This window comes from Sinocyclocheilus grahami, unplaced genomic scaffold (assembly GCF_001515645.1).
Source record: "Sinocyclocheilus grahami isolate Dianchi unplaced genomic scaffold, SAMN03320097.WGS_v1.1 scaffold342.1, whole genome shotgun sequence".
NCBI lineage: Eukaryota > Metazoa > Chordata > Actinopteri > Cypriniformes > Cyprinidae > Sinocyclocheilus > Sinocyclocheilus grahami.
The window spans coordinates 942,827-955,461 of NW_015505521.1; the positions used below are offsets into that span (position 1 = coordinate 942,827).

A 12,635-nucleotide genomic window follows, 5' to 3' on the forward strand; every position below is an offset into this window, starting at 1 on the left:
TCTGAAGTAGGTAGTGTGATTTTTAAAGTCAACATGAACTCAGAATGAACGTATGTTGTTTGGTCTTACTGTACGCAACCATCAGTGTATATTATTCCACAGATGATTTTTGTAATCTTTTATCATTGCTCCGCCCGAAACAACTTTACTTTGACTGCTGACATCTAGGTCGTGCCTGTTAACGTTTACCAGTAGTCAAACAGCTGTTGCAATGTGGTAACACTTTACAATAGTGCTGCAAGAGTCCTAAAACCCAGATTCACCATCAGTTATATAACATACATTATAACATAAAACAGATCAATAATACTCCACTCATGATTTTTTAAGCTTTTACATGTCTTGAAAAAGTTGGTTGCTAACGAGTGGCAAAATGGGACTAGAGGCTGTCGGGACATTAAACATCACATCGAACACGAAAAATCATCTTTTACAGCCTTGTGCTTATACTTTTACAAACTATTGTAACTCAAATTTTCCAACTTTATTTTAGGTGTTAAATAAAGACCGAGAGTTGTCTGAAGCTAAACGGTGTTGACGTTTATAGCCTACTTTTAGCTTGTTGCTTCTGGTGATTGTATTTAGGCTTCAAAATTCACAAATGTTATGTTCATTATCTAACAAAACGTGCAAGAGTCATAAACTTTAGCTGGTCACAGATCTTATTATTATAATTTTTTTTATAATCCAAAAAATCGAATGGAAAAATCGTATTGGCTTTTGTTGAGAGAACCAGGTTGATGCCAATGCTGCATTCACACCATGTGGTAATTACTAGATGACAACCTGTGCTGGAACGGTTCACGTCCTGAATCATACGTCTCTATGGCAACACTATTAACGGCAAAATGAATCCGTGTCATTTGAATAATCAATAGACAAAACCACAATACATCAAATACCTTATTAATCAACTTTGTTTATTTAGTGGGACATTAGATGCACTTAGCTGTGCTAGCCACATTAAACTGTACTGTATGTCTTTTTTATCCTTGCATTATCAAGACATTCACAATAGTCAATTATAGGAATTATTATTAATTATTCATTACAAGACAGAAATATTATGTTTAACTAAATATTACTACTTAACTGCATTTTACAGCTGAAGTCGCTGCCATTTTAAGAGTTTTTGTGTGATGTTGCAGAGGTCAGATGGCACAGCTCTCAGAAAATTCCCAAATTCTAATTACGAGTTCTAAGAGGACGCGAGCACTCTTTACAAGTCAGAATCTCGTAATTACGGTCATTCTGACATGGTGTGAATGCACCATAACTTCCGGGTTGGCTTGCAAAATTACATCCTATTGGCAGCACTTTAGATAAGTCCTAATATTTACACATTTCTGTTAATTATCTATTATTTAAAATCACACAATATTAAATTAATCCTTGAGTAGCTACTGATCATTAAAGGATGAAACAAACTACTTATAAAAAAAACACTGAAACTCATAGAACTCTAAAGTATTATATAGGAAAAGTAATATTGCTTTAATACTGATTTTTATACTCTATGGTAGCTGCACTACATTTCATCTGTGCATACCGAAAAAAAAAGTCATTTCAGGACACAAGCACATCTCACAAACATCTCTGAAAACGAAGTTGTAATGGTCTACCACAGGATCAAGTGCACGTCTGTAGGTTTATAAGATGTGACACAAACCATGGCGTCTTGTTCGTCCCTGAGGGCCTTTTTTCACCACATCTTATGCCTGAGAGCCAGCCTCAGAGTGCTTTATTTCACATTTAGTTTACGAGTACACAGCCTTGTGGGGCCTCGACGGTCTCCATCATCTCGCAGTCCAGGAAGGGGGCTTCAGGTGCGGTTTTGGCTGAAGGACTTTCCGCTTTGCCCGGTGGGAGAGGCGGCTGGGTAGGACTCCACGCGTATAGGGGCTCTGGAGGGAGGGATGGGGTGTAGTTTGTGCGAGTGTCTGGCAGCGGAGGCCAGTCTGGGAAGCGGGCTGACTTGGGGCTATATGTCAGGGACAAAGTGCAGGGCTCCAAAAAAGGGGTTAGGTTTTGGGTCTGTGTGAAGGGAGGGCTGGACAAGGGACTGGTGCTGATCTGGGGGTCTTTGCAGTCCTGGGGAGGGGGGTAAGCATCCTCTGCCAGCTGCATCTGGTGGAAGTAAGCCTGTACCTGAGACTGCTTCTGGAGATAGAGCCTTTTCTGCTGCAGTCTGCACATAGAATTACAAATGAACAGATGTGTCATAACTGAAATTCTTCAGGACAACTTCAGGATATCCATGCATTATGAAGGCAGTTGTTCCTGACCTGTGCTCCTGCAGTTGTTGCTCTAAAGTGCGTGGTGCAGCCTCTTTACAAAACATCTGTCCACTTCCAAGACCACTTGCCAACTGACTGGCCCTCTGGAAAAAAAAAACAAGCAAAACAAATAATCCATTGAAATTTGCGGGTCTTGCTGCATGTTATCAGAGTTCCCCTGAAACCTTCCACCTCCCCCAGCTCCACTTGTCTAGATCTGCTATGAGATTTATGTGTACTTATTAATGCAGTAGCAGCATATTTTAGCCAAACCAGAATAAACTAATCTGGACTAGCATAGAAATTTTCACAGGTTATAGATGGGATTTTCAGTGAGGATTAGAGATTATTATGTAATGCTATTTTGCCAGATACACCTCTGACAGAATGACAGAATACACCTCTTCTATGATTTATTTTGAGGTGCATAAAGCCAAAAATGTAAGGGTGATTCAACTGTGCTGATACTATAATGAAAAAAAACAATGAAAAGAATGTAATTCTTTAGTTGTTGAAGTAGTTTGACAATTTTATATTATTATTTCTTAATATTTGAACAAATCTGCTTCACTGCTGCTTATAAATATTTGAAAAATGTTTATCCTCATAATCATGTGGTCTAACCAACAGGCAGAATCAAGAAGATGAAAAGGAACAGAAAATTAGTCTCTTAAAAAATCAGATAATTTGAGCTTTTCATGACAAGGCAAGATTAGTTCAGGTTGTAAAATGATGTGCGACTCCCCGAAAAACATAAAAATACCCAATATCTTGAAAAATCTATTTAAAACAATAACTATTATATTATAACAAAGTATTGAGATGAAATTTTGTTATTGACCAAATACTTGTTTTCCACCATAATTTGCAAATAAATTCTTTAAAAATCCTACAATGTGATTTTCTGGATTTTTTTTCTCATTTTGTCTCTCATAGTTGAGGTATACCTATGATGAAAATTACAGGCCTCTCTCATCTTTTTAAGTGGGAGAACTTGCACAATTGGTGGCTGACTAAATACTTTTTTTCCCCACTGTATGTTTGAATATATTTGTGGTATATGGAAAATATTACGCTTTACTTGGTTACACCAAATGACTTTTTTAGCATCATTAAGTTTAAACTTTTCTTGAAAATGGTTTAAAAGTTTTTCAAAAACATAAGAAACCACACACAAAGAGTACATTTCTAAAAGCTTGGCATGTGTGATTTAAAGTAGATTTGAAAAAGTTTTTTCTTGTTCTTTATTGTGCTAAATCTGGTTTGTAGTTGACCCACCTGTAGTCGCTGAGTGAGGTACTGTGTCTCCAAACTCTGTCTCCTGGATAGCAGATAAGGGTGCATTTTACCAGTGAATGTCGACGTATCTTTTCCACTTAGAAACTGGCGTCCATCTCCCTGAAATTTAGAAATTGGTTCATATCAGCATAAATTACAGATAATTGCCATCTAAGTCAAACAATAAAAAATGAAGACAAAACCACTTTTCAGTATTCTCCTACCTATTTTATTTCATATAAAGGCAAAATACCCATGCATGAAATGTAAAAAAACAATAAAAAAAAAAAACTGAGAACCGCACAAATGGCTATCTGACCTGATGGCTGAATGGGTGGTGAGGCTCTAGGAGCTCTTGGGGACTGATGGTGTGTTTGCCGCCTCCCCCTCCACCATCTCCTAACACTATCTGGGCTTTGTTCAGCTCCAGGAAGCCCTTGGTCCTGGCCATGTTCTGGAGGTGCTGTCTGAATGCCACTAAACCTGTTGGGTTCAATACATACAACAGAATTTAGAGTCAGATCAACTGGTGGAGATATTCCTGTGACTGCTGCAGGGGTGGTCTGACTCATAGTCTTGAGTACTACTATAATTAGAACAGGAGTGAATCATTGTGATTATTTTCAGCTTTTAAAAGTAGTCAATTCGTTTTTTTTTTATCTGCTAACAATAAATCTTCCAAAACACTGATTATGACATGTAAATACATGCCTGCAAGTGATTAAAGCGGTGGTCACACTAGGTTTTGTGCTCCATTCACATACATGGGAGAACGGATACGGTAGCAGATTTTGTGTCGTTTGTTGCATATTATACTACAGGGCTGTTGAATGCTTGAATCTGATTGGTTGATAAACATTCTAAGGTGTGCAATTATTTTCAGGGAAACGCACTGGCTAAATTAGTTTCAGGCAGGTCTTGACCGCATCACATGCCCACATCACTTCGACAAATGATTTCAGTTATTTCAAAGGTCCTTAGCTTACAACAGCAAAAGAACCAAAACCCACAACAACAAATTCTATTTTATTATGTACAGAAAGCACATACTCTCTTTCTCCCGCTCACTCCCATACAAACGCCAGACACATATAGCATTACAGACACATCATTTCCACAGAAACATGTTGTCAGAGCTGCTCTGATTTTATCAGTAAAATAGTTTAGCAATTTAAAAGCTGCATGACATTTCTTACTACCGAGGTAATATCAGTGCTGTTCTTGAAACAGATGAACTTACAGTTTCGCTATTAGTATAGAGATGCTGCTGCCGAACACTGTTGAGAGACGCACAGACTCCGAGAGGTCATTTACACATGCTTAATCTCTCTCTCTCTCGCTCTCTCTAGTAACTTCATTATTAACTGCATTAGATTGCTATCAACGGCTCAAGCCTCCTTTACTAGGTCTAAAATGATGTTTAGGAATTGGCAACGGAGGCATGGGATGAGATGCGTTGAAATTAGAATGCGCACAAGCGTTTTAAGGACAAAAACCTGATGAATGTCTTGAATTATCATCTGTACAATGTCTTGAGGTGTGGTAACCGTAGTATAAGCAGAATAATTGGCTCCGGTCCTTTGAATTATTAGAAAATAATGCACACCTAATGACCTGTGCATTTCTATAGTGAAAAGACATTTAACAAATACATGGTCTGCATGTAACAGAATAACTTCTTTACTGAAAACCAACTGTGATTTTCATTTTGGCAGTTTTGCAAAAAAAATAAAAAATAAAATATATATATATATAATTTCATAATTACATCTATTGTCTCTATATGGTTAAAGCGTGCTGCTGAATGTACTGACATGCATTTATGGTAAACTCAAATACACTTCAACATCATTCCTATTGAAACTTGTATGTCATGTATTTAAATTAGGGCTGCCAGTTTAACTATTTAATTTGGTGCAATTAAGTATAAAAAAATAACACGTTAAAATTATTAACGCATCTCAAGGGATAGTTCACCTAAAATTTTTTATTCTGTTATCATTTACTCACCCTCAAGTTGTTCCACTGTATGAGTTTCTTTCTTCTGTTGAACACAAAATAATTCTTATTTTGAAGAATGTTGGTAACCAAACAGTTGACGGTAGCCTTTGACTTATAGAGTATATTTTTTTATACAATGGAAGTCAATGCCTACCGTCAACTATTTGGTTACCACATTCTTTAACACTAGAACTGCCAGGAGTCGTTGTATTCCTAAAACCGGCATCGGGTAAAATTACCTATGCACTTGACTACTGTTTTGATATAGCTAAAAAACGTATTATGACACTGTCTTCACAAAGTAATGTCTCTAGAGCCATGAAATTATAATTTTTAGTCATCAACTATGTTTTTGTCCTGTTGTTTTATGTTCAAGGCTATTTTAAGCGCGCTACACTAATCACTTTTCTTAACGGTGAATATAGGCTAACCAGCCTACACTGAAAACCAGAATTAGAAGGAAATAAATACATATTTGGGTGGTATAAGATTGTAATAAAATGTCATTAATCACATATTAAGATAACATAAAATATATTATTTTAATTACTAAAATACCTTAAACAGACAATAGTGAGCAATAATAAATCACTGGATCGGAAATATATATTTTTCTTTAAATGTGCAGACTAAACGATAAAAATCGCAAAACTAAAATGATTAATTAATCCAAAATTTATTTTAGCCTACTCTTAAATGTTCAAACTTTGGATTAATTATTAATTTTTATTCATTTATTGTTCGCTAGTGTGTTGCCATTTATTCTAGTCTGTCCATTTCCTGAAAAAAAGTATCTCTGATGTAATGAATAAAACAATTTTTATGATTACCCCAAGCTTATTGGTGTTGTTCTCTTATTCAAATTATAAATGATATAACTAAACAAATTAATAATCAATTAGGTGAAACTGCGTGCTTGAATTTGTCGTTGCATCATACATCCTATGCAGTGCAGTGAATTATTATTGCTCATATATTGTCTACTGAACACAAAACAACAGGACAAAAACATCATTGATGACTAAAATAATAATATCATTACTTTGTGAAGACAGTAGCATAATACAGTGACATAATACATTTTTTAGCCATATCAAAACAGTAGTCATGTGCATGGGTAAATTTGACCTGCTGGCGGTTTTAGGTATACAACGACCCCTGGCAGTTAAAGGGTTACTCCACCCCAAAATGAAAATGTTGTCATTAATCACTTACCCCCATGTCGTTCCAAACCCCTAAAAGCTTAATTCGTCTTTGGAACAAAAGAAAAAGAAAACAAAAACAACGACTTTATTCAACAATTCGTCGTCTCTGTATCTCGCCATTTTGGAGAATAACCACTGAACGCAAGCAATGTACGCTATTCTGTGTCAGCTGCGCTGCAGGGATGCGCTGTTTTCTTTCAAATCAAAGCATAAATACATGTAGAAAACGTATCCTTGTGTCGCAGCTGACACAGAATAGCGTATGCTGCTTGCATTCAGTGGATATTCTCCAAAAAGGCGCTACGGTAATGCGGAGAGACACAGAGTCGTCGAATTGTTGAATAAAGTCGTTATTTTTGTTTTCTTCGCGTACAAAAAGTATTCTCGTCGCGTCATAATGTTACGGTTATCTAAACAATTTTTAACAATGGGAGATTGTAAATAACACAATTTTAGTAAAAGTCAATGACTGAGAGACTTGGATATTTTATTGAAAATCTGTTATGTACATTTGAAAAACAGCCATGGGTACAATTTTAAGAAACTCGCTGATTTGAAACAACTTGAAGGTGAGTTGGCCTGTTGTTCAAAGTCATTTCACATGCAGAAATGTAGTGTCCACCCCTTGACAAAAAGTTTGAGAGAAAGGTGATTGACTTCACGAAAAACAGAGATGAAAAATGATGTGCACAAGACAACACAAATCATCCTGACCTTGAGTGAGAGATGTGTCTGAAGCCCTTCGCCCCTCTCTGAAACTGACTAGTGAGTGATTATGAGCGTCCTGCCCCTCTGTGTTGAGTGGCTGAAGGGTGGGCTCAGGGGGCTTCATGCTGAGGAAGACTGGAGCTGCGGAGCTGGCAGGTGTAGTGCTTAATGCTTCCTTTAGAGCTGGAATCTCTTCAGGCAAGCTGAAGTCACTTTGAGTCGAACCCATGCTGTACTCGGAGTCCATGCTCCCGAGAGATGGGTTCAGACCTGCAGAGAGGAGCTTTTGTTGTAACTTAAGTTCACTCAAGTATATGGATGTAACAGTATTTATTCAGTATCCAAAAATTAATGGTAATGACTTTTACTTTAATGGAAGTTAAAACTTAGTTGGGTGAGTACATAAATCTTAGTAACCGAGAACTTTAAGAACTGCAACATGATGCATGGTTTACATTGCAATGTAAAACAATAATCCAAGCCTTGCTGACCACATTCTAGTCCAGACATAAACATAAACACATCTGTTTACCCATGAATTCTCTGAATATGCACTTTACTCTACTGACTACACTTGTTTTAATCAATGTATAAATTAAGCTTGTATTTCTTTGTCTCTTTATGTCTGTTTTTTCTTTCAAAATCAAAGACCACAGACAAACTGTCTACAAGAAAAACCTCACTGTCTGTTAACGTCAGTGGAAAAATGACCATAAACAGTTTAGCTAGGAGGCCATGTTTTTCTCCAGAAGTTCATGTAAAATATTCCTCAAGAAAATATAAAGACGATTCTGTGTAGCCATAAAAAACTGAAGTATATATACTATATATATAGATTTTATCATATGTGAAAAAGGAAATGTAATAGAGTTGAATGTTTATTTGTTTTGAGTGTAACTGACACAATGCGCTGTCAATGACATTGCAATTAATAATGCGAAATAATGTGAATGTTTTATAGTTTGGGGTCAGTAATATTTTATTTAAAGAAATTATTAATACTTTAATTCAGTAAGGATGCATTAACTTGATCTAAAGTGACAGTAAAGACTTTTAAATTGTTACCCAAAAAAAAAAAGATTTCAAATAAATGCTGTTATTCTGGGGAAAAAATTAAAATAATTAAACAGCACAACTGTTTTAAACACGGACAATAATAAATAATGAGCAGCAAATCAGCATATTTCAATGATTTCTGACACTGAAGTAATGGCTGCTGAAAATGTAGCTTTGCCATCACATGAATAAATTACATTTTATAATATATAATAAAATATAAAGCAGTTATTTTACATTTAAAATTGTTTTCACAATATTACAGATTTTTTATTTCGATCAAAATTTTTGGTTCTGTATATTGATCAAACAAATGCAGTCTCAGTGAGCATAAGAGGCTTTCAAAGAAATTAAAAAAAATCAGTTTAAACAGTAATATATATCTTTAAGATGCTCTATATTAATATATGCATCTTAAAAACTATAATTGCCTGACCTCACCACACACATTATGAAATGCAGTTACTAACCTGTGATGGGCAGCCCAGCAGGTTGGTTGGTGACCTCAGACAATGTATGGCGGCGCTGACTGAAGCGAGCTGTATGAAAGGCGGCGAGGGGCACAGCGCGCTCTTCCTCCACCTCAATACCCTCATCAATGGACGTCTCCATAACGTTGCCAGGTAGTGAGCCACTGACTTTGCGAACAACGGCTGGAGGGAGTGGGTCCAGTAAGCAGCCATCCACCTGAGATATAAATACACACACACACACAACGTTGGCAAAATTATTTTGGGTTGAAACAGCTCAGCAGTCTTTGGAACATTTTCACTTTGCTGTTTACAGATCTGACAAATACAGAGTTCTGGCATGAAACTCTAGATGGCGCAGTCAGATAGGTCTAACTCAATCTGACCTAATGACATCATCACAAGGGACAGCTGATTGGTTTTCTCCTGTATCGGTTGCCAATGAGCTCGCTGCTCAAGATTCAAATATATGACTAGTGCTTGCTGTAGCAGTTGCAGCTTTCTTCAGAAACCCTCCACCTTCCCCAGCTCCACTTGTATAGATCTGCTGTGAGGTGATTCATGTATGCTATATGGGGGGTTATTTCATGTATGTTATATTTGCAGCAGCAATATTTCTTACATCCTCACAGCAGCATGTTGTGGATGTATTGGCAGAAGCAATCTCGGTACTTGCAGCAGCAGCATAGCAGATCTATTCCGCCAAGACCAAATACATTAACATTGTCATGTACATTACCATGCCAATCCCTCAGAGAGTTGTCATGATAGAACTGAAATCAAAGTTGAAACTGAATGTAACTACTAGCTATTCCCAAAGAGGCAAACAAGAACACTTTGAAATTTATATAAAGTGAAGTTTATCAGTGAATAACAATTTAAAGTCAACATGAAATACGTGTTATAGATCTTATTGTGAATGGTTAATTCATGCATAGCTTCCATTTTTTACCAAAAGATCTGTTGCTACTTCCATTACAACTTTAAATGTCAGTCTTTTCTTCAGGCAAAGCTATCATTTGGTTTCCGATCACAGGGTACTAGTAATATAGACTACTTTTATGGTTCTTTTTTGAGTTTGAAAACTGTGTTGACTTTGATTCCATGACCTGCACAAAGATTCAAAAATCTACTTTCGTATTCTTTGGAAGAAATAACAGAAATCAAGTTGGGAACAACATTATTAATCAAATTTTCATTAGATCTCATAACTATTACTTTTGATAATAATTAAATAAAAAGTGTATTTCTATCAATGGCCAATATCCTTCCAAATCATTATTGAATGTTCTTATTTTACTTCAATATCAACAAATGCAATATATTTGTAGAGCAAATACACATTATATGGACAGTTATTCTATTCTACTCTTTTGCTCATAAAATGTATCCTCTTTTCTGTTACACTCTCTTACAATTAGGTTACAATAAGGTTATTGGCGTGAAGAAACTTTAAACATCCATGGAAATTTTTCAGTGTACAAAAGATTCTATAAATTATTAAAATGTTCTTTACACTAAGAAAAAACATGCTTTTGGAACCCTTTTGGAAGCTTTATTTTTAAGAGTGAAGACCATGTCCGTGTCATCTGTTTCATTTATGAGAAATTATGTAATTTTGCTCTGTTGAAATGCCCACAGGCGACTGGCAGCTTTCCTGAATTACAATAAGCCAATTGAAATAAGTTTATGAGAGCGTGACCTCAACGCATTTTTTAAAGAGATCTCTAGATTGCCATCTGTTCAGCTCCACAGGTGCTGAGGCTCAATGAATGACTTATCACGCGTCCCTTTCTTTATAAAACAAACATTTACATTTATTCCTGTGGCAGACGGTTTAACAACAGCTCGCAGCCCATTTAAAAACTACTTTTAAAAGTGTGTTTGTTCCCTGGGAATTAAGCTCTTGACCTTGGTATTGCAAGTGCCAACAGAACAGAAAAGACCTGTTAGAGGGCAAATTGGTATGTATACGGCAGAGTCCCCACAGGACGAGTCAACGCTGCATGTCAAGAACAGTAGATACGGAGATTGCCTTGCAACAGCCAAGGTGGACAAATGTAGTCACACTTCTCACAAGTGGAGTGAACAACCAGCACTGATCACATGGGTGGCACATCAGGGGCATTTACAAACACAGGGCCATGCTGATGTGTAACAGCAGGCCGAAAACCTGACATGCTGGCGTTACTGTAACAACAGGCTGCAAATAACAGGGTGTGCAGCTGAAATGCAGCCTATGTGTTTCCCCACGTTCAACAAGGGTGTGCAGCATGAGCAATGTTTTAGATCATGGTATGAGTATATTGCATAATAGTTTGTTTTGCTGGAAATTTTAAGAAAAATGGTTTATATTTTAATAATTATTCATAATAATCATATTTTGAACAATGCAGTAAATACTTAAAATATTAAATATTTAAAAGACAAAAACATTTAAATAGTTTATATATTAAATAATCATAATAACAATAATTAAATAATAATATTTCAGACAATGCAGTGAAACTATTTTTTTTAAAGTGCTTCATCTCATTTAATACATTTTTTATATTATTATTATTATTATTAGTTTCCCACCTAACATTAATGTTTTTAAATATAATTTTTTTTATGTCTGAAGGTGATTATCACTGATACCAATACTACTGATGTCTTTAGGAATTTTTTCCCCCTTAATATTTAACCACTGAATATAACCATTCAACTTTACAGTAGCAATAATTGAGAGTTATCAATTTGAACATTTATTAGACTTTGAAAAATAACAACTTCAAGTGAACTTAGAAAAATCTTCACATAAACCCATTATAATAAATGGCATATTTAGCTACCTGTGCCCTTCAGCAAGTAGGCAATATATAGAAACTGAATAATGTTATCAGACACTAAACTCTAAATTAAATATAGATGAATCCTTAAAGCTCTTTTTTCTTTTGTTCTTTGATTAACAGACATCACAGCAGCTGGTTATTAGGTTACTTTGGATGCTTTAAGAGCTGCCGCTGCTGAACATGACGCAGATCTGACACGTATCGTATTTTCTTACAACTCTTTACCTTTTGTGACCCACTTCAGCTCTTAAAGTCTCTATTAATGAGCTGACGGGTCGAATCGGGAGTTAGATGAGGGAGACAGAGCTGGGCTGCTTTAGGACAGTTTTGAAAACCACTGCATGTTCTTAAATGTGACTCGTATAACAAATACTTGCATGCATGCACAGTTTTAAGGCAGCTTTAATCGCCTTCTTTGGTAACTTCATCACTTAACTGATGACATAACTATGACATTACATGCTCGTAGTTTCATCTGTGCTTCAATATGATATAGCACTTTAATAACATAATACAACGTGCACCACTGTATTTGTGTGTGCAGTTGAAGAGCATGTGCTATGAGCACAGCATAACAGCTGACAGGACAGGAACATTGGTTTTTACTGACATATGGCCTGACAGCATCTCATCTGAGCACAGTTCACTGTTGTTCTACTGAAGCTCCTCGTCACCTGTACATTTTCTGTGCTCGTTTGACTCGCACCTGGTGCTGAGGTGAAGTTGCAGTGCGCCTCTGAAAAGTCTCCTGTTTGATGTGTTTGTAAAGATGTTCTGCATCTAAATAAATGCAATTCTTGTCAAGAA

The 12,635-nt window shown here is 36.1% G+C and overlaps 1 protein-coding gene across 1 annotated transcript in view; it reads right to left on the reverse strand.

Moving 5' to 3' along the window:
- Nucleotides 1-236: 236 nt before the first annotated feature.
- sik2a (salt-inducible kinase 2a) overlaps nt 237-12,635 on the reverse strand; it is a 37,645-nt gene continuing 25,246 nt past the window's right edge. The window contains exons 10-15 of the mRNA XM_016295923.1: nt 8,995-9,211; nt 7,475-7,738; nt 3,874-4,037; nt 3,555-3,674; nt 2,286-2,380; nt 237-2,188 (exon numbers count right to left, since the gene is read on the reverse strand). Of these exons, the coding sequence (XP_016151409.1) occupies nt 1,753-2,188; nt 2,286-2,380; nt 3,555-3,674; nt 3,874-4,037; nt 7,475-7,738; nt 8,995-9,211 (1,296 nt within the window). The 3' untranslated portion in view covers nt 237-1,752. The remainder of the gene's footprint in view (nt 2,189-2,285; nt 2,381-3,554; nt 3,675-3,873; nt 4,038-7,474; nt 7,739-8,994; nt 9,212-12,635) is intronic.